The 26,337-nt window shown below is 45.5% G+C and overlaps 1 protein-coding gene across 1 annotated transcript in view; it reads left to right on the top strand.

Annotated features, from left to right (window-relative positions):
* The window catches only part of LOC308417683 (F-actin-monooxygenase MICAL2-like), a gene marked incomplete at both ends in the record, with an annotated part of 48,786 nt that extends 25,626 nt beyond the window's left edge, over positions 1-23,160 (top strand). Inside the window, 5 exons of the mRNA XM_080913019.1 lie at positions 2,959-3,036; positions 4,036-4,129; positions 14,748-14,847; positions 19,232-19,305; positions 22,976-23,160. Coding sequence (XP_080769145.1) covers positions 2,959-3,036; positions 4,036-4,129; positions 14,748-14,847; positions 19,232-19,305; positions 22,976-23,160 — 531 coding nt within the window. The remainder of the gene's footprint in view (positions 1-2,958; positions 3,037-4,035; positions 4,130-14,747; positions 14,848-19,231; positions 19,306-22,975) is intronic.
* Positions 23,161-26,337: the final 3,177 nt, after the last annotated feature.

The raw sequence follows: 26,337 nt of genomic DNA, 5'->3' as shown, positions 1-26,337 counted from the left end.
TTATTTTATGCAGAGCTATGAAGCGAAGTCATGCAGATACACAGAGATGGGGACGCACCAACACTCCTCCTGTGGACGGGGCAGCCTGCATGCCACTGGGAAGGCAGCCACCCCCTTTGCTTAGTGGGTGTTAATAAATCTGGAGAGCACTTTCCAGAGCTCTCATACCAATGCAGACAAAACACAATGTCACGTGTCTGTAGATGTGTCCGTATGTCTAATACACAGAGACACGTTTGCCACGGAAGCCCATTGTTTTTGCAAGCAATGGGACTAGAAGGGCTGGAGTGCTGAATGCCTGGTCCTCACCTGCTTCTGAGGTGGACCGAGGAGCAGCTCGCTGTTCTGCTGTTTATATTTTTGGAGCATAGAGGATCTAGTGAGGGAAGGGAAGAACCAAATTTCTGCATCCATACTCGACTTTTCTATATCTAGCAAGGGAAGCTTTGGTTTCCGTTTAAGTCAAGTTGTGTGCGTGTGGGAGGTTTCTCCAACTCTCTAAGGTGCATGTGAGCGAGTGAGTGTGCATGCATACACAGAGAGAGAGAGAGAGAGAGACAGAGAGACAGAGAGACAGAAAGACAGACAGAGACAGAGAGATGGGAGGATGGGAGGGCAGGATTCTTTTTTTATGTAGGCTTCATGAGTTAATTGAATCCTCATCATAAATTGATTGTTTGTGAATTGTGTTACCTTGATTTCTGGGGGTTCCTTGCTGCCCCTCATCCCCTCACATGACCCTGGGTTAATTCTATATTCAAATGAGACAGATCCCAGCCCCCACTGATTTTACTCTCATGGAGAAAGACTAGACTACCACCGGCCTGAGGAAGTATCAAGTCCATAATACCCCAAATGAACCTCACAACCAGCTCCTTGTCATCTTGCTGGTCCAGCCCATGGCTAGTTGTCACCTCAGAGTGCAAGGTGGTAAATTATGCCCATATCACCCCCATTCTGATGAGCCCCCCCTCTTCCAGAAAGCCTTCAAGTGGAAAGAAGGAAGGCGTTTGGTCTCTGGGCTCTCTGTTTCTTTGGTTGCATTCAGATGTGTCCCCAGACAAGGGTCACAACAGAACCTGTGCAGATGAATCTGTGCACAGGAAGATGGAGGCAGGTTGCCTAAGAAGGAGACTTATGGCAGCTGATTCTAATTCCCTCCTCTGTGCTGGCTATCTTCTTGCCCAGCCCTTAGCGTCTTTCCTTGACATTCTACAGCATCACTGTGGAGTGGACAGAATAAAGAAGCATGTACAAGGGTCCCTGTGTATTTGCTAGAAAATGCTTTAAATATGTTTCTAGCCCCAACCTTCTGTTCAACACCCCCCCACACACACACACGTGTGTACATTGAGGATCAAATCCAGGACTTCACACATGCTTAGCAAGCACTCTGCCACTGAGCTGAACCCTGTGAGGAGGGGTATGCTTCTGGAAGTCTGCAATGGTACTGATGTGGTCTGCCCCTCTCCAGATGTCCTAGTTTGCTGTGATGAACACCATAACCAAAAACAACTTGGGGAGGAAGGGGTTTGTCTCGGCTTCTAGCTTACCATCTATCATGAAGGACAGTCGGGACGAGAATTAAAAGCACCGACCTGGAGGCAGGAACTGATGCAGAGGCCATGGAGAAACACTGCTTACCGGCTTGCTCGGCACGTTTTCTTACGCAATCCGGTACCAACTGCCCAGGAGTGGCACTACCCACAGTGAGCTGGGTCCTATCCTATGTCAATCATCAATCAGGAAAAATGTCTTCCAGACTCTCCTATAGGGCATCTGCTGGAAGCATTTTCTCAGTTGAGGTTTCCTCTTCCCAGATGCCCCAGAATGCATCAAGTTCACCGAAAATTAATCAACATGCCAGAATTTGCATTCAATTGTCCCCATTTTGAGGAAGGTGACACCTCCATAAGCCCTACCACGGAGGGTGGGGTGGTCCTTGATGGCCTAGTATATGGTATAAAGAAAGGCAGCATTGTCTGTGGGGAAATACATGGGCTCAGTTCATAGCTCTGCCCATTACTAATTGTTTCAATTCCGGCAGGTTGTCTTTCTAAATTTTGATGTCCATATTTGTAGAGATGCACCAGCTGAGGAATAAAGGAGACACCGTGAAACAATTAGTTCATTTTTCTGGCACACAATACTTTACAGATGCTAGAATTTACAACATGGGGTCATTTGATGGATGGTGCTGAGATGCTTGTAAAATAAACAACCCACATCTCCATGTGGGCCGAGTGAGATCGGCTCAGGGCAGAAAGCACCCATGAGGCCCAGCACCTCTCACCCTGGTCCAGGCTTCTTCTGAAGATCCTTGCTGATTAACAGAGCCCCGCCCCCCCATGTTAAAAGCCATAACCTGAGCAGTCTACCTGGAGGTCATCTCCAGAAATAAAGATCCATGTTGGGACCTAAAAGCCAAGCTTTCCCCCCAAAGATCTAAAGGATTCTAAAAATTCTAGAAGAACAAAATTCCATCCCTGAGATGGAGCACTTGGGAGGCAAAGGCAGGTAGATCTCTGAGTTCAAAAATAGCCTGGTCCACGTAGCAAGTCTCAGGTCAGTCAGGGATATACTGTGTAACCGTGTCTCAATAAGGATAAGTCTGTTTCTGGGGCTGCTGCTGCTGCTGCTGCTGCTGCTGCTGCTGATGATGATGATGATGATGATGGTGGTGGTGGTGGTGGTGGTGGTGGTGACAATTTTGATGCAAAACTTAAATGAAATCTTATCTTCACAGCTTAACTCAATGCCACTTGTGGATGTGCCATTCATGTTTCACATGGTACAGACACAGGTCATTGTCATCTCTACAGAGTCCCGTTGGAGTCCTTCCTGCTAGAAGCTGAGCAGTGGCTTGGAGCCATGTATGGAGAGGGCAGAAGGCTATGAGGGTTGGTAAACTTTACCTGTTTCTTAGTCATGATTTTCCTTTTCTGTTGGTTTGTATAGAAGGCACCAAGAAGAAGGAGGAGGCTGGAGAAGCCGGTACTTAAGCAAGAAGAATTGAAAAGACTCCATAAGGCTCAGGTCAGAAAGCAAATATGGAAAGGTGGGAGCCCCAGAGTATGGTGGGAGCCCCAGGGTATGGTGGGAGCCCCAGGGTATGGTGGGAGCCCCAGGGTATGGTGGGAGCCCCAGGGTATGGTGGGAGCCCCAGGGTATGGTGGGAGCCCCAGGGTATGGTGGGAGCCCCAGGGTATGAAAGTCCTTCAGGAGTCATCCTGCCCTCAGGGAGATGGGCTTGGGATAGGCCTCCGCCCTTCTCTGAGAACCAAACATGAGGATTCTGAAAGTCCTGGCCCAGTCCCCTGTAGGGCTCTGGCATGAGCAGCCCATCTGAGCCACCTTTCCATCCAAAGGTTAATACCCTGCAAGGTGAGGGTAGCACATGGGCTCGGCTGTCTTCTTATTCCCCAAAGCAGTGACCTTGGTCTATCCTCAGTGAGGACGGAAGTCATCGGCCAGCTCCTTGACAGTCTCTGCTGGGGTCTGACTCTATTTCAGGATTAGGTGAAAGCCTAAGTACCTAAAACTTCCCAACTTGATGATTTGCTCCAAGCATACCTGTCCACACCGATCTGTCTGACTATCACAGATGAATAAAATGAGAAGGCACAGCACACATTGTCCCTTACTGCTAGGGACTCCGAGCCTAGTCTGAGGAACAGTTGCACATTAGCATTAGCATATGAGGATTTAGAACAATCACACCTGTTAATCTATGTACCATTCTATCACTTTCACCACTGTGCCCCTTTGGCCAGCACAGGAGCCTCTCACCTAGGACTCCAGTATGGTGGGCAGTTTTGACTCCTCTGTGGACATCAATTGCACATACACAGATGCTGTGCTCTGTGACTAATCCTGAGGACAAAAGCAACAAGCCCCAGAGCTGGGGAGCTTCAGCCTCTCTGCCAAGTGAATCAGGGCAATAATAGCTCAGGTGACAGCTAGTCGCAGGCTCAGCCCCTCCTATGCTCCCACATCTACAGAACTCCCTCATGACATGTGCTCTTGGTCTTACAGGCCATCCAGAGACAGCTAGAGGAGGTGGAAGAGAGGCAGCGAATGTCAGAGATCCAGGGCGTGATGCTGGAGAAGGTGCTGAGAGGAGAAGCAGGTAGGGTATCACTCTACCACTCAGGGTATAGGTCTGGATCTAGAGTCTGAGAGTAGCACTGTACTTACATGGTGGGGCAGACTGAGGAAGGGTATGCATCGCCTGCAGGGAAAAGCTCAACCCAGAGAGATGGCACTAAGTCTACTGCCTTATGCTTTTTTAGGAAAAGATGTATTTATTTTTATTTTGTGTGTATATGGGTCTTATGCCTGCATGTATGTCTGTGCACCATTCAATGCAATGCTCACAGAGGTCAGAAGAGGGTCTCTCCCCTGGAACTGGAATTACAGATGGTTGCTAGGGGCCATGTGGATGCTAGAAATCAAACCCCTTGTCCTTTGGAAAAACAGCGACTGATCTTAACTGATGAGTCAGTTCTCTAGCCCCATGCCTCACACTTTAAACATGAAACGGCTGGTTTGGTCTGAAATCCCTCCCTCAGGCATCCTTTGAACTTTCTCTCTGCATGAATGATCTTTGAAACTCAGAGGCTGTGAAAAATCCAGGAGGAATATTTGTTATGAAGTTCAAGCAATGTGTGTTGTGAGGTAAAGCCCAGAGTTCAAATCCTGGTTTCTAAGGGGATGTCTCATTGGGTAAAGCTCTTGCTGTGCAAGCATGAGGACCTGGGTTCAAGTCCCCAGCATCCTTTTAAAATCTGGGCACAGCAGCACATATCTATAGTCCTAGTTCCGGTGATGCTGAGACAGGATGATCCCAGGCACTGCTGGCCAACCCGCGTAGCTAAGATAATAACCTACGGGTTCAATGAGAAATCTTGACTCAAAGAAATAAAGTAGAAAGTGAACCAGGAAGAGACACAATGTCAACTTCTGGCTTCTGTATGCATGAAAGTGCAGGAGCATACACAACACACACACACACACACACACACACACACACACACACACACACACACACACAATTTCTCAAAAAAAAGTCCTAGGCCAGGGCTTACAGTGGAGCAGAAGCCAGAACACAGTGTGTGCCTTTTTTAACGGGCTCACACATAGATTTCCTTCTGCTGAAAGCCTGCAATGGATCAACTGGAGCAGACTCCCTTAGCTACAACGATGACTGTTCCTTACATCTTGGATGGAGTCACTGGTGTCTCTCCAGCCCCTCTTAGGAATTCTGGTGGAGTGAACCACCCTTGTTTGGTGTTTTGTATGATAACATTCCAACTCAAATAAGCTCTAGTATTCATTCTAGGAACCTCATGTTGTAGTGAGATACCTGGAAACGAAATGAAAAGAAGCAGCCAGCGAAGGGGGTGTGTCTCAGGTGCCGTTACTGAAGCATTGCCGATATGAGGCACAGTGGGAACCGAGACTTGCAGATGTCACAGAGCCTGTGCTGGGACAGGGAGGTCATTCAGCTGACCAGGGGCTTGTGGTGCCAGGTGTGAAAACACGAGTTTGGTCCCCAGAACTCAACAGGCGCGGTGGCTCACACTTATAATCTCAGACCGAGGCAAATGGGGACGATCAAATCCCTGGGGCTCACCGACCAGCCAGCCTAGCTTAACTGTTCATCTCCAGACCCAAAAACCAAGGTAGACTGCACCTGAGAAATGAGGTCCAATGTTGACTTCTGGCCTACACACACACACACACACACACACACACACACACACACACACACAAACAGGGGAGAGAGAGAGAGAGAGAGAGAGAAAGAGAGAGAGAGAGAGAGAGAGAGAGATTTCCCCCTCACATACACATGAACTCTGTATTTGAATTTGTTTCCCTTCATGAAGACTGAGTAGGGAAGGGCTGTGACTTGGCTGTGACTTGGCTGGGGCAGTGCTTGCCTAAGGCTCTTGATGAGGTCCTGGGTTTCATGCTACCTATTTTGGGTGGGCATAGTCCTTGGAAAACGACTCACTCAACCTCAGAGATCCCTCACCAGGAAAGTGAGCTAATCCTCACAGTACCAGGTCATTTTGAGAATTCAAGTGCCCGTGGCATCTTGGAGACAATCAACAGATGCTACCCAATGTTCTGCAGAACATTCTTGTCCACAAAGGAAATACCCATCTTCTCCGCCATCTTCACTGCCAGAAACTTTAAATTATGAACAGCCAAGGTTTAGAGCTTGTTCTCACCATCTCCTCCTGTCTCCAAAGGGGAAGCTATTTGGAACCATACCTACAGAAACGAGGCCAGCTTTCAGTGTTGTCACAGGTGAATGGGGCCAGCCAAAAGATGGATTCTGGTCATTCCCTTTCTCTCCACAGGAAACTAATTACCCTATTAGGTTTATAGGTCTTTTTCTCACTAGATGCCCTTGTGAAGGTGACAGATGGAAACCAACAAGGGGCTAGCAACAAAAGAAAGAAAGAAAGAAAGAAAGAAAGAAAGAAAGAAAGAAAGAAAGAAAGAAAGAAAGGAAGAAAGAAAGAAAGAAAAGAAAAGAAAGAAAGAAGAAAGAAGAAAGAAGAAAGAAAGAAAGAAAGAAAGAAAGAAGAGTCAGGTCACAGAGACCAGCCTCAGAGGAAACTGAGAGGAAACTGCAAACCAGGCCATCAAAATGAAGACTCGCTAGCTTATTGTTGGTGCAATCAATGGTCCTATCCCTCTGTGGCTCCATGGTCTATGTAGTCCCTTGAAGAGTTTGCTCTGCTGCTCAGCGAATGACCGATGCTTTATTGGGTTAAGTTGTATTTGAGCTGGCCTCTGCTGCTCCCGTTCTAGTGATTTAATGAGAACTATTTAATAGGTATTATTAGGATAATTAGACAATGATCACAGTTGGGCAATAATATTGAGCGATCAAGGTTGTGAATAACCAAATTTAGAGTCGGGCCTGCAAACAAGGAGTAACAGGCGAGGCCCCTCTATAATGACTGGGCATCCTCAAAGGGTCTTTTGTACCTGGGAGTTATTCATCAGGCCCACTGAATTAGAGAACTGTGCAGGGCTGCAGGGTGGGGGTGCAGGCCAAGGACCCTGACTCTGAGTGAAATGAGCTCTTTGTTGTCATGACAGTAATTTTCGCTTTTAAGTTTTTGTCCCTCAATGGTCAGAAATGAGTTGTCCCCCCAACCCCAGCACAGGGTCCCGTCCCTCAATTTGTTCAGGAAAAGAAAGCAGTGAAGCTGAGAGCTAACCATCTACCCAGATGTCAAATCAAGACATACATGTCTATGCGTGTGGTGGGTATCTTGGCAAAGGCATCACAGAACCCCTATAATCCCCTATGCCCAAGTCACACACACATACTCAGTGACCCAGATGCCCTGCATCCCACCTCCTGTCAACAGTCAGACCTGACTTTGTCACCTACTTGGACTTGTGTGGGTTGAGACACTAGACAGTATTAAATGCTAGGATCACACTATGCCCCTGCAAGAGACTACCAAGCAGATCTAGGTAGCCTGGTGGAGTCTGAGCTGTTTTACCACGTCTGGAGAGAGGTAAAATCAAATGCAGAAGAAGTGGGGCCTCGGAGGACGAAAGGTTTACTCTCAGGGAAGGTGGGTGAGTGAGGTCTGTCTCCCCACAGCCTAGCAGCCCCCAGTTTCTCCTTCCCAGGGATAGCAAAGACAGTGCAGATGTTAGAGGCTGCCAGCAGAGGGCAGCAGCACACACATTATGAATGATTTCATGGCCCTCCCAGCCAAGAAGAGGGGAGTAATTTGTCTGCTACTCCGTGATTTTCATCTTTGCTGCTGAGGAACCCAAGAAATCCCAATTTCCTACTTTCTGGGCCAGTAAAGGATTATGGAGAGAGCACAGGGATAGTCGGGTGTCCCTGAATGCACCTCGACATCACCAGCATCCTGCAGTTTCCAGTCTGTCAAATGTTCCTATCTGTAAAATGGGACTAATAAACCCTCCTTCTAGAGATGGTAGAGACAGAGAAAAGAGGAACTGATAAGGGTGGGGCAGGGAGAAGAAGATGAGGACCAGAGTTCAATCCCCACACTCTTGATGTGGCAGCCCAATACTGGTACTGGGGAGGTAGAGGCAAGAGGGCCCTGGGGCTGGCTGACCAGTCAGTTCAGCCATATTAGTGAGCCCCAAGACCCAATACATGCACACACACACACACACACACACACACACACACACACACACACACACACACGGAGGGATCATTTAAGTGGTGCATTTGATAAACGGGCCTGTCATATCTTAGAACTTCAAAAGGATGAATTCTTCACTTTCCTTTTGAGTTTCTCTTATCCTCATAAACCCAGTCAGGTGGCCGGTCTTCCCTTAGCTTGAGTCCATATCCTTACCCATTCATTCACATACATTTATAACTAACTCTCCCCTCCAGATGAACTTAAGCTGATTTTCACATGCATATAACCCACAAATTACACATGCTTGTACCTATACAAATCTTAAAGGAAGATTAGTGCCCAAGTCTGTAATCCTCTCAAGGGGCTGAGGTAGGAGGATGAGAAGTTCAAGGCTAGCCTTGGTAAACCTATCTCACAAAAAAAAAAAAAAAAAAAAAAAAAAAAGGAAGGGGAAAGAGAAGGAGGGGGCAAGAAGAAGAATGATTTCAATGTAGATTTTGAAATTTTGTATCACATTGATGTACTAATAAATTTCATGTATGTGCAAGGCATACAAGCTATAGCATGTCATGGCACAATGAAGGCAACTTGCAGAAGTTGGTTCTCTCCTTCTACCATATGGCTTTTTAGTGCCAAATCAGGTTGTTAGACAAGTGACATCAGCTCGCCTGTTTTTTTGGTTTGGTTTGGTTTGGCTTTTAAGGTGTGTGTGTGTGTGTGTGTGTGTGTGTGTGTGTGTGTGTGTGTGTGTACAGGTACCTATGGAGGTCAAAAGAGATAATTAGATTTGCTGGGGCTAAAGTTATAGGCACTTGTGAGTTTCTGGCCACCAAATAACAAGTGTTTCTACCTATCGAACCGACTCTCCAGCCCCCAGTGTAGATTCTTATTGTCACTCCCAGCACAACAGCAACTGACTGAAACAGAGTCTGTGGTGTGGAGAGCTGCCTGTTTGACAGTCAGCCATCGTTTGGTAATGGGGTCTGGGGAGCAGATGTCCTTTGGACAACCTCTGCATGTCTCTGTATGGAACAGCAGCGAGTCCGTTACACTCCCTGCCAGCCATCCCACGTGGCCGAGTTCTGTGCTTCCAGGGAGCAGATCAAGGGAGGAATGAAGTCTCCACGATTGTCTAGTACAGGTGGACCTTAAGGGTGGAGCCAAATGTAGTGTTAACCCTGTATCCGAATAGGATATTGTCAGAGAAGAACCCGATTCTTACAGAGGTTTTCCAGGAGTCACTCAAAGCCAAAATTACTGAACCAAGCAAATGGTGTGGCCTGATTTTCCCCAAATCTATGGAAGCCATTGCTGAAGTCCAATGCTTCTAAGAAGCAAGGCTTGTGCTTTTTAACCCTGCACACAGCAGGAGCAGTTTGGTGGCACAAGAGGCCTGTCCCCAGGTCCCAGGGTGTGACAGTACATTCCAATAACACATCAAAGCTAGTGCCATAGCTAGGGAGCCCAGGATAAAGAGCACATCACTTTTTATACAGAGAATTGAGTGGATTGTATAGTCAGCACAGTGTGTGGTTCTGAGCTGTGCATGATTCTCTTCCTGTAGAGTCACAGGAGAAGCCCGGGCTTAAGATGCTTAAACCTTGTGCTTTGTACCCTTGGCAGAGACACACTCATGCATATGCCCACAGGGCACAGAAGACAGCCTCCCTCCTTTGCAAATATCAGCAACCATGTGTTGCATGTCCCCTCCATTTCCAGCTTCAGTGGCTATCCTGAGACAAGGGGGGGGGGATCCAATTTATGGCCCATGGTCTGCATGAGCCCGAGGACAGCTAGAAATGCAGCCCAACACGAATCATAAACTTACGCCGGGCGGTTGTTTGCTTGTTTGTTGAGTGTCTCACGTAGTCATCCAGTGTAAACTATGTAAATGACAACAATCCCGTCATGATGTCAAAAGGTTGGTCACTGACCTCTTTGAGATATTCTTCTTAAGTTGTTTTTTTTTTAATAAAACAAATAAGTGTAGGAGAAATGACCAGGGCAGACAAAGATATGACAGAGGTCCAAAGGATAAAATAATTCAAGGAACATGAATCCAACTGATTGGAAAGTGAGACAATCCAGTGTGGTTTTTATAGCCACCAAGCTAAAAATTAAGTAAGGAAAACCATATGAGGTTTTCAATATATAAGCAAAGATCATCTGTAAAGCCTCAATACCCATGGCCAAGTGAGCTGGCTTGGGGGACTTAAGATACTTGCCACCATATTTTGTTCTGACAATCTGAGTTTTGTCCCCAGGGCCCACATGGTGGAAGGAGAGAACTGGCTCCCTCATAGTATCTTCTGACCCTCACAGGTGTGTGCGGGCACACAATCATAAGTGATTGTAATTAAAAGGGTAATATCTACTTGGGATTTTATAAAAGTCTTTAAGCAATAGAACTTAGGCCCCAAACCCGAGAGCAAACATCTGTGGGTCATTATTGAAGTATGCTGTGGGGGACAGTTATACCCTAAACACTGGGGCCTGAGGCCAAAAGAGACTTCTATGAAGCCATCCCTTGTGAACTGAGCTGAGAGCTCATGATAAGTCAGAGCACGTGGGTTGACACAGTAAAATTGGTAAAGCACTTGCCTACCGTGTAGAAACAAAAACCAGAGTACAAAGGGCAGGACTGAAACCACAGGCAGTCTGAGGAAGATGCCCCCCCCCCTCAGTGCATGGAAGGTTTTCCACCACAGCCACTCTAATGCCAGCAAGCCTCGGTGAACACACACACACACACACACACACACACACACACACACACACACACACACCAATCCACACTCAGGGGAATGGCAGTACCTCAAGAAGAAAATACACACAAAACCAGCATGGCTTTAAACAGATTGTACATTTGTTTAATTATTTAAAAGAACAAGGCTTGGTCACTTGAAGTTGATGTGGAGAGTCACTGAATTTCAGTTGAGAATGACATAATTTGCTCTGTGGTTTTTAGAGCACACTTGGGCAAAATTAGGTCAATGTAAATGACAATGAACATTGGTTTGTATTAATCTTTAGTGTGTTTGGTTGATTTTTTGGTTGCTTGGTTTTTCAAACAAAAATCTCATGCAGCCCAGAGGCTGGCTTTGAACCTGTGACCTTCTTGTTTTTATCTCCCAAAAGCTGGGAGGCTATCACATCCAGACACTATGTATTGATTTCACTATGGCAAGTGGAATCTTTCTACTGTATCTAAGAAGAACCACGATAAGAGTTCAGGAGCAAAGAGCCTTGACAGAGGCCCTGTTCGTGGACAGAAGCCACTTTGCCTTCTGGTCACAGCCCTCTAGCTGCTCCAGGTCAAGAGTCACTGTTCTGAGGAGGAAGGGATTTGGCTGTGGCATGGTATACATGGGAAAGCAAAGAACCTGGATAGGCACCATACATTCATGTCTTTGTAGATGGTCCATGCCACTATGGGCATTTCCATTGTATGAGCAGGGGAGGGGCACAGGGAGGGAGTATCAGTAAGATGCAGTTGATGGTAGCTTCAAGTTGTTAGAAGACAAAGTTTTATGTTTTGTTTTGTTTTACCACCTCGCTGAGTTTTAAAGATGAATAAAAACTAACCCTGATGAAGCTGTACACCTAGACACAGGGAGACAGACTGGGGGTATTGCAAAGGGACAATTCACTAAAGTGGTACTATGTACAGAACATTGTGCTGAGCCTGTCTCATTTAGCATCTCTAACCAACACATGAGGTAGCATCGTCAACATCCTCGTTTCAAAACATGGAAAGACCAAGGCAGACAAGAGAGGACTTGAAGACTATCACAAGCCTGACTGACCCGGAAGTCCATGCCCTTCTCGCTCTACTATACCCACAGTGAGAAGTAACGCTCTCTGTGCTTCACAGGACCCACGAGGGCAGAATGTGAGAGGGGACAATCGGAAACTGGAAACTGTGAGACGAACACTTCAGTGCACTGCTGGAATTTAAAACAAAACAAAACAAAAAACCAGATCTCCCTGTACCTGACACTTTGAGAAAGCAGGTTTCCCGGTATCTTAGTCACTCTCCTATGATCAAATACCTTGACAAAATAAACGTAAGCATTTATAGTTTCAGAGGGATTGAGTGCATCATGGCGGGGAAGGCACGCTTGTTGTACAGGAGGTGATCTGGCCGCTGAGAGGCGAAGACTGGTCACTTTGAATCTACATTCAGGAAGCAGAGAGAAAACAGGAAGTAGAGCCTCAAGGCCCGCCCCCCAGTGACCGCTTCCTCCAGCCAGCCTTGCCGACCAGGTTCTACAACCTCTCAAAACATCTAGAGGAAACGTGTTCAGCTACGTGAGCCTCTGAGGGACATTTTATATTCAAACCACAACACCTGTAAACCTTTACAAGAAGCTGTAACTACAAATTTCCCCAAAGGGACATTGTCTATTAAAGAACAGAGGCTTTAAAATATTGATCCAAAGCCAATAAGATCATCAACTATTCTGCTGATAAAGGCTCAGTTCTTGTGTTTGCCCCACACGTGTCGGAGGACGTCGCTGTGACATTTAGGGAACGTCTCCACTCTCCACGACAGAAGTTTCAGAAGGGCATAATAATACAAGCAGGGACATAGGGACAAATCATCCAGGATACAAATCTAAAAATCTAAGTAGATCAGGCGGGTCCGTATAGCAGAGCGACTGAATTTGAAAAACAAAACCGAAAGATTTTCTACAAACAGTAAAACAGTGCTTTAAAGCTGTTTCTTTTGGATTGGGGACAAGGAAGGGGAAGCCCAGGGCTGGTGGCAGATGGTATCGTGTTAGACGATAAGGAGAGACAGCATTTCCAACTCGCAGCTTTTCTATTTTCTCTATCGGGGAAAATGGTTCTTAATATAGAAACATTAAACAAACATCTAGAAGAAATTGACTCTGGATAAATGATAAAGCAGAAGAGCTGTGAATTTAGATTCCTTTTTAAAGAATTTACTAATTTTAAACTTTGTGTGTGTGTGTGTGTGTGTGTGTGTGTGTGTATACAGGTGCCCCACAGAAGAAGGGTTAAGAGTATGAACTACTCTTGCAGGACACAGGAGTTCATTTCCCAATGTGCACATCATAACTATTTATAACTTCAACTACAGGGCATTCAGGCTCCTCTTCTAGACCCCTAGGGCAACCACACGCATATGTACTCACCCATGCAGAGACCACACCCATATGTACTCACACATGCAGAGATGTTTTTAAAATAGAAACTTGTCAGTTGGGTAAAGTAGTCAAAAGATTTTTCTATAACAGAAAAACAAACAGGGTGATATTTAATTTCTATTAGTTAGTTGATTGGTTGGTTGCTAATTTTCTGAGACAGTGTCTTGGTACATAGTCCAGACTGGCCTGGAACTTTTTGTGTTGGCTTTGAACTCATGACAATCTTCCTGTCTCAGCCTTCCATGTGCTGGGATATTGGGTGTTCCTTCCCACATTCAGCTTAGCAAAGTGGTGTTTAGAGAGATGCATACAAAGTCTGGAACTGAATTTAGAAAAGGATTCACTACCTAAACCAAACAAGAAGCAGCCATATACCATCTCTATCATGGGAAGCTAGAGTTTCTTTGTGAGGAATATGAACTTCAATGACCAGGGCTTTTAAAAACCAAGTGTATAACTCTGGATCACAGAACAAAGGTGAGAGAGTCTCTTCACCTCCTCTCTATTTCCAGAAGGCTGCTTTGTGTTTTGAGTAGATCTGGTCACTTAACAGACAGTAATATTTTTCAGTAGATACACAGAACTCTCTCCAAATGTCTTGAGATAGCTAATATAACAATCACTCAACCCCTGACTTTGGTATAAACCATTAGAGAGAGGTCTCAATAACTAAAAAGTACTGGCTACTCTTCCAGAGAACCCAAGTTTGACCTTTGGCACCACACAGCAACTAACAATTGTTTATAACTGCAATTCCAGAGGATCTGTTAACCTCTTCTGGTCTCTGTGGGCACCAGGCATACACAGGGTACACAATCATGCCTCTGTTCAATAAGAGGGAGTATCTGTGCTATAATAATAAAGGAATACAAATTTATCTCTCATGAGATTCAATCCTAATTGTATTTTTTCATCATTTGGCTTTTCTTTGGGTGTGGGGGGGGCGGATTAAAATGCCAATCACCAGCCTTTAATCAAATGTCTGGGAAGGGACCACTCCCCACCTGGGCACTCATTATGAGTTTGATTTGCAGAAGGGTGAAGAGGAAGAGCAAAGGTCACCCGGAGGTAGCTAGGGCTTCTCTGATGCAGAAACATACATTAGTTTCATGGACACACTAGTAGACAGGAGATGAGTCCTTTGAGGTAAGGACTTTAGTCACCAGGAGTATGCAACCTTGGCATTGAAGTAGTCATGCCCTCTGTGCCCAGGACTGTCCCCCCAGAGCAGGCACAGGTGGGTTTCATTTTCGATACCCATAACCTTGAGGCATCCACAGGGTGCCGGGAGCTTCCTTCCTGCTGAGCCCTGCTTGCCGTAAACATGGCCCCACTAAAGTGGCTCGGAAGCAGTTTGATCATGGGGCGAGAAATGCCAATCTAACCCATTTGCCATTGATTTCTTAAGCAGATTCAGGGACACAGGACGAAGCCCAGCTTTTGCAGGAATGGTTTACGCTGGTTCTGGAGAAGAATAAGTTACTGCGATACGAGTCGGAGCTCCTGATCATGTAAGTAAGGCAACACAGATGACAGTGAGTGCTAACAGCCGGGTAGCAGGAGCGGGTGGCTCACCGTCCTTGGCTGGAGTCCCAGGGTTTTTCTTCTTTGTGCATACGGAACAGTGATTGAGGCAAATTGGTGTTTTTGTGTCTTGCATATCATGCCGGCATTAGTGGAGAGTCTCTTTAGTTGTCTGCTCTCTCTACGGAGTTCAGTGGCTAAAACAGATTTCAGTAGCAGGTCAGGACTAGAAGGCAGACAGTTCATTCCTGGGCTCCAGTCACACGCATACACGCGCACACACACACACACCATCAGTGGGGAATCTGTGCTTGGCCCCTCTGTGTGAACGATGGGGAATCTGCCTGACCACTTCCTGGTGCTTTTAACAAAAGAAGGGCTGAACCCTGGCTATCTTGGATTTGTCTGTGTGTCATCTGGAGAAAGGGCTGGTGACCTGTTCAGATGTTCAGAAAGAAGATGGCGACTCATCATGCGGTTCTGCACCAGACAAAGGGCACGACCATACCCACCACCATTCTGGAGAGAGAGAAAAAGTACTGGGTATAAACCACTGAGCTCTAGAATTATTCTGGGAGTTTGCATTTTTACTCCACCCCTGAGAGGTCAGCTTGGGACTTTAGAGGTGGTTCACTCTTCCCTGCCCGGATTCTGACCCAGGTGAGAAGTAGGCAAGCCATTCAAATATTACATTCATTGTTAATAGTGACTAATAGCTGAGGGTAAGACCCCAGGCAGGCTGACTAGCTGGTTTCTTAGTTACGATGGAGTACATGACTCACAGCAATAAACACGTTTTCCCTTAGTCTGGAAGTGAGAAGTCCACACGGAGGTGCTGAGGGAGCCCCATTCTCTCGGATGCTCTTGCAGGGACTACCTCCCTGCCTCTTCCACTTCTTGTGGTTCCCACCATTCTTTGGCAATAGCTCTGTCACCAGACATCTTATGTCCCTACCCAGCCTTCCTTGTGTGGCTGTGTCTCTTCTGTGTCTGTCTCTTAGAGAGTCTTCTCTCATTGGGCTTTCAGCTCAATAATATACTCCAAATGTGATCGATCATCTCAAAGTCCCTAACTGCATCGGCAAAAACCTCTTGTTAAGACACATCACATTCACCATTTCCAGGGCTCAGGATGTGGACATGCCTTTCCTATTCAACCCATTACAGTAGCCAAGTCTCAGAATTGGTTATGTCTACCTAATGAAAAAAGAAAGTGGGGGCGGAGAGGTGGCTCAGTGGTTAAGAGCACTGACTGCTCTTCCACAGGTCCTGAGTTCAACTCCCCCAACCACATGGTGGCTCACAACCATCTATAATGGGATCCGATGCCCTCTTCTAGTGTGTCTGACAGCTACAGTATACTCATATAAATAAAACAAATACATCCTTTTTTAAAAAGGAAGTAGATCTGCTTAATCCTTAGAGGAAAGGCTTTTTCCTAGACCTTGGATCTCAGGCTGGGGGAGCAATATCCCCAGAGGCTATTTAGCAATGACCAGAAAAATGTGTTTGGTTGTCACACATGGGGCTCTGACCGAAAAACTAATGATAACTAGCCAATGGTGTTAAGCTTTCTCCCTGTAATACACAGGGCAGCCCCTCCTCCCACCAAACAAGGAACCAGCAGCCTAAAGGATTAATGGTGTCAGCACTATGAAATCTTACTAAGATCCAAGGCAAACCCAAGCATTGAGAACACATGCTTGCTGAAGGTAGACTGAGCCTGGGAGAGAAGGGAAAAGCAGGGTGAACATCCTCATCCTGAGAGTTGGGATGGATTAGAGGAGGAGGCCAAAGTTACAGCCATAACTCTCCATCCATGTGGAAGGGAATGCCAGGCATAGGGTCAGGGGATCCTCTCTAGCAATCATTTGCCTCTAGGCTATTGTTTAGCTGATGAATATAATAAGCCTCAGAGTAATTTAGTAGCATGTTCATATCTGCCTCACTACAAAGTCCTTATGTGCAGCTATATAGTCTGCATTTGGGGCTAGGTTTGCATTATAAAATCCTTCCAAGAGATGTATCAAGAACGTCGTCTTTATACCAGGAACTCATCTGATTTTTATAGAACTAGGCCATAGCCTGGCAAGGAGATGCAAGCCTAGAATTGAAGCGCTTTGGAGATTTGGAGAGGTGCAGAGAAGTGAGCACAAGGCGTGGTGGCAATAAGAAAGCCCATCAAGGGTTCCCTGACAGAGACAAGAGTCTATCTCTGGGAGGAAGGGGGCTAGTTATGGCTGCAGGCCAGAGCCAGCAGCTTCTCTATAGTACACTGGCCAAGGAGAATATTTCTCCTTCATAAGAAGTCAAATAGGACAACCAGGGTATGTGCACTGGACAGAGGCATATTGGAGGATAGGTTTTGGTTGGAGAAAGACCTGTACGAACAAAGAGAGATGTCTTATATTGACATGTCCAGTCGGACTCTTTAGGATGTGAAGTTAAGACAGAATGAGTGGGGTTGGGATTCTGTAAACCCCACCCCTCAGTTACCTGGCAACAGCTAGGTATGCTCCACCCCAGTTACCTGACACTATAAAAGGGGCTGCTTGCCCCTCCTCTCTCTCTTACTCTCTCTTGCTCTCTTGTGCTCTTGCCCCCCCTTGCTCCTCCTCTCCCCATTCCCTCCCCCCCATGTGCTCATGGCTGGCCTCTACTCCTCTACTTTTCTGTTCCTTTCTTTGCTTTCTCTGCCTCTACTACCTTCTTAACTTCCCCCATGACCTGAATAAACTCTGTTCTGTACTATACTGTTGTATGGCTGGTCCCTTAGGGGGAAGGGATTCCCAACATGGGTTCCCTCAGGGGCATTCCCCTTACTTCTAGGACTCACCAAACCTCCACGGTCCAATTCTACCTGCACTCCCACCCTCTTTATCTTTTCCCTAACATTGGTGCCAAAATCCAGGACATCATCTTTTTTAACAAGTGGTATGTGGGGTTCCTTGAGGATGACACCCAAAGGGTAAAGAGTAGGAGATGGGTAGAGGTAAAGTCTTGGGCCCTGACCCCAGTTCTGATTCTTTATAAAAAACAGAGGAGGAAGGAGACTTGGGCAGGAGGAGTTCCGGATGTGATGTAGCTCTGGGTTTCAGTCAAGGTGCAGGAACATCAGAGACAAGCCATCAGAGGACTGGCAACCATGACAGCGCTCACCTCTCTCTGATGCTCAGCCATTGGCTGCCAACCACCCAGGAGCAACAGGGCTTCAGCACGACACTGAAGCTTAGTCTATAGCAGCTTCCATGTTACTAAGCTTTCTGCAGAGAATTCTCCCTGTCATCTGAGCTGCCACCACTTCTGAGCCTCTATGGAGGGCCCAGAGATGGTCAGTGTCAGTAATAAGGTAGAACTTTAGCCCAAACAGGAGTAAAAGTAGTATCAGGGCTGGAGACATAGCTTAGCCGGTAGAGTGGTTGCCTGGCATGCACCAAGCCCTGGGTTCAATCCCCAGCACTACAGGTGTAGTGCCAGCATTGTAGGTTGGGGTAAAGAAGTACCAGCATTGTATGTTGGAGTAAGGAAGTACCAGCATTGTATGTTGGGCTAAAGATATGTGTATGTGGGGGGGGAGGTTGACAGCAAGAGCAGAAGTTCAAGGTCATTCTTAGTGACACAGCAAGTTTGAGGCTAGCCTGCACTACATGAAGCCCCATCTCAAAAACAAAGAAGCAAAGTAAGAAAACGAATGGCAACAACAAGGTAGAGTCACACCAACACTGTCACGAGGACACATGGAAACACAGGTTAGGTCTGGAAGAGAAAGTTTCTACAGAAGGAATGGAGGGGGCCATTCCTGATCCTTGGCCTCACTGTGACCCAGGAGCAGTGGCCCTAGCCCCCTCTTCTCCCTCACCCTCTAGTTTCTGTGCCCGTCAAGCTCTTGGGGGATCCTCAGTGCTTCTCCCTCAACCCTTTACTTTCTCTAGTCTTGAGGGTCATGTGACCCAAACTATCACCTCTTGACACCCCCCCCCCCCAACAATTCATGGACCAGCATCTGGTGACTGACGTAGTAGGAAATGGTTGGAGCATCCCAGGCTCAAAAGTCAGGTTCTCACCTGACTTTCCAAGAGGACTCAACTCCATTCCGTGCTCTGCTGTTCCCCATAGAGGCAAACCCTAAAGAGCCGTTTGGTGGCCTTCAAGCTCTCTAGTTGTCTCATGGTCTCTGAAATCCAGCACATTTCAGCCATCTTTCTGAACACCTCTGGTGATCCCAGCAGTGGCAGTACCTTCTGTTTAGACATATGAAAAGGTGCCAATTTTAATGGGGAACAAGGCTGTGCTGGCCACTCTCTGTGGAGACCTCCATTCATGTTTCTGCACCTTCTCCTGTTAATGGATGGAACATTTTCTCATACTCAGGGCCCAAGAACTAGAACTAGAAGATCATCAGAGCAGACTGGAGCAGAAACTACGACAGAAAATGCTCAAGGATGGTGAGTATGGGATGTTTGTGGCCCCTGCTGAAGACACACACACCTCACAATTGAACAAGTCGTGCTACAGATAGGAGTGAAGAATTCATTCTACCTTGCACAGCTACCAGCCTGAGAGCCCGAGGTAGACATAAAGCCAGCCTGCTCCTTGTCAATCCTGAGGCCCAGCAGATTCCCAGTTGCCATCACTGACTTGTGAGGGTCACATTTCCTTCATCCCACATGTTAGGAATAAATCAATTCAATTTTAAAGTTTATTTTTTATTAAGGAAGTCTTTCATATCCCAAGCTGGCCTCCTTGTCTCTGTATATCCATTACCTTTCTCATGGCTGTGACCAAATGCCTGAAGAAGTTTCTTCTGTCTCACAGTTTGAGGGGATACAATCCATCGTGGTCATAAGGCATGATGGCTGGGTCTATGGTGGGAGAAACACGAAGCACATACCAACTTTTAGCAGGCCAGGATCTGACAAGAAGCAGGGAAGAGCTGTAAGCCTCACCTCTCCTGACAGTGACCCAGCATCTCATTAAGTCCCCGCCACCCCTCAAAATACCAGAAAAACCTTCCAAAACAATGCCACCCAGTAGGGACCAAATGTTGAAAAGCATGAGCCTGTGAGAGAAATTCTCACATAAAAGCCATACATCTCAGCTTCCCATCTGCTGGGGTTCTAGGCACGCACCACCATGCCCAGCAAGCGCAGAATCTATGTATTTACTTAGTTAACCCTTCAGTTAGCAAACATTTATTGCAAAGGTAGTGTGGGTGGGCACTTGGCGAAGACCAGCCCTTACTCACTGGGCGGTTTGTTGAGCTCAGCGTGTAGTCACCTCAGTCATCACAGTTCAGGATGATGGAAAAGTTGTTGAGGGCAACAAAGGAAGTCAGGCCTGGCTTTGCTGGACACTAGAAATGGCAGTAAGAATATTCCCTGCTGTCATGGGGTGGGTCTGTAACAGGGATCTGTGTATGAGACAGCTGTCCCTCCAGAGCTTTATAAATTCATTGGCTCCAGCCAGAAGAGCAGTCACTTGGTGATGTACCTGTGGGTTTGTGGGCCAGGTGCATGCTTGTTCTATCTCCCTCTCTCCCCTCCCCCCTCTCCCCCCTTCTTCTCCCTCTCCCCCTCTCCCTCCCCTCCCCCTGCCTCTCTCCCTCTGTTTTGGTTTTTTGAGACAGGGTTTCCCCATGTAGCCCTGGCCATCCTGAACTCACTCTGTAGAGCAGGCTGGCTTTGAACTTGGAGACCCGCACGCTTTTTCCCCCTAAGAGCTGGGATGAAAGGTGTACACCCCCCCCCCACCCTGCTGCTGATGACTTCCTTACACCGACATCTTTCATGTCTAAAGGAGCGAGGGTAGTTCTAGATCTCACAAAACCAGCATTATCCTAGCCTTACTGGGTGGGTTAGGTATTGGACATGCCTATAACATATCAGATCTCTTCATTTTGGGTTAAGTATTTTACTCTCAGTTTAAGATTTGAAAACCAAGTCTCAGTAAACAGAAATAATGAACTCAAGGGGAAGGTTTGGCTCTGATTTTGCAGGAGCCCACAAAGTCATCTTTCACCCATGGAAATTATTTACTGCACTCCCAATACAAAGTCTCTCTCTGTAGCTAAGGCTAGCCTAAAACTGCAGCCCCCCCTGCCCCCTGCCAGCCTCTCAAGTACTGAGATTACAAACATGTGCCACCATACCTGGCTCAGACTATTCCTTCTTTTTTTTAATTACATTTTTTTAATTATAGTTTTTAAAATTACATTTGGAGAGATGGCTCAGTGATTAAGACCACTGACTGCTCTTCCAGAGTTCCTGAGTTCAATTCTGAGTAACCACGTGGTGGCTTATAACCATCTATAATGGAGTTTGAAGCCCTCTTCTGGTGTGTCTGAAGACAATGACAGTGTAGAGGGCACTTACATATAACAAATAAATAAATCTTTTTTAAAATTACATTTTTATTTATTTATGCATGGGGACAGGGAACGTGCATTTCACAGAACCTATGTGGAATCCAGAGGACAATTTGTGGGAGTCATTTCTCTCCTACCACTATGTGGGTCCTAGGAATTGAATAAGGCCATTATGCTTGGTGGCAAGCATCTTTATCTGCTGAGCCACTTGTATGTCTAAGAAACCCAAATAGCACTATTGAGAAAGGTATACAAGTCAGCCATAGTGGCGCTCGCCTGTAATCCCAGGTCACTGGACAGAGAAGCAGGAGAACCAAGAATTCAAGACCAGTCTTAGCTATCTGCCAAGTGTGAGGCCAGCCTGGGATACAGGAGATTGTGCACACACATGCACATGCACACGTACAAACGTATATGGAATGTTTAAAACAAAACAAAAGGTACAACTTCTCATTATATACAAATGACAGAAGTGTTGCTCTCACTGCCCCGATGGCAGTTTGATTTGCTGCGGCTCTGGTGTGCTTAGGAAAATAGCTTTCTGTTCAGTTTCTTCCTCAGAAGGGGGGAAGGTTGAAGCTTGACAGGATGTGGCTACATTTAAGTTCTCTTTCTCTCATGTGCCTGCTCCCTACACACACACACACACACACACACACACACACACACAATACACATACATACACACACATATACACACACATATACACACACATACACACACATACATATACATATACATATACATACACACAAACATACATACACATACATACATACACACATATACACACACATACACACATACACACATACACACATACACATACATATACATACACACATACACACATACATACATAAATACACACACATATACACACACATATACACACATACACACATATACACACACATACACACATATACACATACATATACACACATACACACATACATACACATATACACATACATATACACACATACACACATATACACAATACATACACACATATACATATATACACACATACATATACACATACATATACACACATACACACATACATACACATATACACATACATACACACACATACACACATATACACAATACATGCACACATACACACATACACACATACACACATACACACATACACATACACATACATATACATACACACATACATACACACATACACACATACATACACAAATACACACACATATACACACATACACACATACAATACATATACATATACATACACACATACATACATACACATACACACATACACACACATATACACACATACACACATATACACAATACATACACACATATACACACATACACACATATATACACAAACATACACACACATACATACAAACATACACACACATACACACATACATACAAACATACACATATACACACACATACACACATACATACAAACATACACATATACACACACATACACACACACACACACACACACACACACACAAGAATGTCCACACATTCTCAAGGTGAAATCTGAACTGACTTCCACACAAAGCACCTACTTTTCTCTGTGACTTTTTGAGTAGCACCTTGGTGTTAAATTCACTTTCTTGTAACCATAGGCCACAACAAACCTGGAACCACTGTGAACTCCTACACTAAGAACTAATTCCCTTGGCCCCAATCTTATTCAAGCATTGATTTTTTTTTTTATTATTCTTCTTTTCTTTAGAGGGCCAGAAAGATGAGAATGATCTAAAGGAGGAGCAAGAAATATTTGAGGAGATGCTACAGGTGATTGAGCAAAGAAACAAGCTTGTGGATTCCCTGGAGGAACAGCGTGTCAAAGAAAGAACCCAAGACCAACACTTCGAAAACTTTGTACTTTCCAGAGGCTGTCAGCTCAGTAGGTCTTGAGGTGCCCTTCCACTGAAGCCAGAAAGCTGAGAACACCACACCTTCCCACCCAGGCACTGAATTTAGACCCCACTGCTTAAAAAAAATAAAAATAAAAATAATGATATTGCCTCATATGAGCTGATATGGTAGCTCACATCTGTAATCCCTGCTGAGAAAAGCTGAAGCAAGAGGAGTGTTGTGAGTTCCAGGATAGTCTTGGTTATACAAAAAGATCCTGTCTCAAAAACAAAAAAACAAAAAACCCAAAAACCAAAATACACATACACACACACACTCACTCACACACACACACACACACACACACTCACACTCACACACACACACTCACACACACACACACTCTCTTACACTCTCTCTCTCTTTCTCTCTCTCTCTCTCTCTCTCTCTCTCTCTCTCTCACACACACACACACACACACACACACACACACACACACACACACCAAACCATCCCTTTTAGGCCTTATATCTGTTGCAGATCCCCAAGGATTTTTCCCAGAGACTCTGATGGAGCCATGAGAACACCCTTGGACTCGGCGGTGCCCGAGGGCCAGTCCTGAGTGGAGTTGCTCCAGGCAGATGCCCATCACCGTCTTCTCCCTGGAAAGTTCTTTGTTCATTGAGTTACATGCTTTAAGACTTTTAAGAGATGCCTTTTCATTAATACTACCATATTTGTCTTTTTTGCATGGCTGACCAGTTTCCAAATGTCAGGCCACAGCAGCAGCAGTTTAGAGATTAGCTTAATATTTAAATTGTGTTTCCAGAGAAAGCGGAGAAACCCTGAGATTACTGATTAAATAAAGCCAATAACTCATATAGCAGGTGTTAATTCAATCCAGGGTGAATTTAATTTACCAGGTATATTTATAAGCCTTAATATAATATACATAAGCAACGAGGGTTGAACAAAAACATTTGAGCCTTAATTTAATTTTTTTTTTTGAAAAAGAAAAAAGGAAATAAAACTTTAAATCTGTGCCAGCAGGATTCTAGGTTTTCACCAAATCCGCGGCCTTAGAGAAGCCTGCTGTTCCCACAGTGCTCTGCTTCCAACCCTGGGCCATAATAAGAGCTTTTAGGGAACAAATGGTTTTGAAGTGCTTTTTCGAGTGAGGAGGTTGGTGGTGGCAGAAGGGAAGCTTTCACTTATTGATAAAACAAGACCTGTCTGCTAAAAACAAACAAAGCGTGGCCCCAGGGGAAGGGGCTTCGCCAAACTCACCTGTGCTCTTCTTAAGTGTCCCATGCCTTTGTGACAAAGACAAACCGGTTCTGATTTCCAGGGCAGGCAGTGGCCCCACCATTTATCTAACTCCAAATCGAATCATGTGCATACATGGGTGTGTGTGTGTGTGTGTGTGTGCACTCAAGAGCATGCGAGGGAGGGATTGAGGGAGGGAGACAGAGACAGAAACTTAAAATGTGCAAAACACAGTCGTGGGTGGCTTGAGCATGCCAAGGAAGCATGTTGGGCTTCCTTGGGTATTTGGACAGCGCACACAGGGATGAAAGGCGACAGGATTTGGAGTGGTGACATATATTGTTGTAGAGCATTCGACTGTTCTCCCTTTATGGGATCCTCAGAAGAGTTAAGCTGCTAGAGAGTGCGGAGACCAGAGGGTTCTCTGTGTGTGTGTGGCCACTCGTTCCCATGACTGCTTAAACGTTTGTCAGCGGAGGTGCTTTGTAGCTGTTGGTTGTAAATGGTGACTGGGTTTTTGTTTGTTTGTTTTTCTCAATCTAAGTTCACCTATTAATCACTTCCATCTGAAATGCTGTCTGTATGGACAAGCTGGCTGGGGATAAGCCAGATCTCGATGCATGTAGACCTTGTCTGACCCCCAGTGATCCAGTGTTTTCAGGAGTAGTTAGGTACCACCCTCTATGGGACACTAAGGCCCTAATGGTTGCTTTTATTCCTTTCTTTCTTTTTTTCCCTTAAAAAAAATTTATTTTCTAGAATCAAGTTTTCTAGTGCATTCAAATCAACTATGAGAGGACAGTGGTAGCATTTTCTTACTGGTCTACTTACCTACAAAGCCTGACACTTCTGGCTAGTATTTATTTATTTTCCTGTTTAGTGGACATGGGTCATGTGATTTCCCATGATTCTGATTCTCCTAGGTTATCATTTGAAGAGGGCCTTTCAAAACAAAAATATGACCATATAAGCAACATTATGCCTCAGTGTTTGAGGCAGTGATTTGCAGAGTAACAGACATATATTGAGATCACAAAAGTAGTATTTCCTTTTTGGCCTGGTGGCATACACCTTTGATCCCAGCACTCAGGAGGCAGAGACAGATGAATTTTTTGAGTCTCAAGAACAGCCAGATTTACATAATGAGTTCCATGTCAGCCAGGGTTAGACAAACCGTGTCTCAAAAAAAATTTTTTTATTGAGAATATTGGATGTACAAGGATGAATCATTCTGAAAAATATATATACCGTTTCCATTCTCCCAATGAGATGAAACTACACTGCTTAATGTCTATATGTATTTAACTGAGGACGTTTGAGTTTATGGTGCCTAGGTTGTCTCTGTGAAAAAGAATTGGTAGGTATAACTAGCATTAAAAGGATTCTTTCAAGATGGCCAGAAAAGGGTGGTTTTTGGTCCTGTTGTTGGGCTATTATACTGTGGTTGTTGAGCTACTTAAGAAGACTTCCCTCCTTACTGTAATGGTCCAGACCCTCAAAATATACAGGGCACATCTTGAAGAGGTTGTTTTGGTTTGGTTTAGTTTTGGCTTGTGTGTGTGCGTGTGTGTGTGTGTGTGTGTGTGTGTGTGTTGAGCTTTAGGGTAGAAAGTCAGGATGAACTGACACCAAGCTCCAGCCTTGGGTCATAGGTCACAGACTGTCACAGCTGCAGAATCAAGCCAGACAGATTTTGAGAGTCACAAGCTCAGAATTTTCTCCAAGCTGGATCGAGACTTGCTCTCAAGTGTGGTCTCCCCAACCGTCCATCTTCTTCAGCATTCTCTGAATGCCTGTGGGGTGCTGGATGCTAGGCTGCAGGAAAGAGGCTTGCCTGCCTTCTTTTCCGTCTCCAAAGAGAAACATGACTCAGGAAACCACTGCTATCCCCAAGGAAAAACATAAAGAAAAAAAAATTTTTTTTTTAATTCATTTACTCTCCTCAGTATAAGGACTTCTCTCTACAACTAC

The sequence above is a fragment of the Micromys minutus genome, assembly GCF_963924665.1.
Source record: "Micromys minutus genome assembly, chromosome: 2".
Taxonomy (NCBI): Eukaryota; Metazoa; Chordata; class Mammalia; order Rodentia; family Muridae; genus Micromys; species Micromys minutus.
The sequence above is the reverse complement of the archived record's forward strand: the minus strand, read 5'-3'. Positions and strand labels throughout refer to the sequence as shown.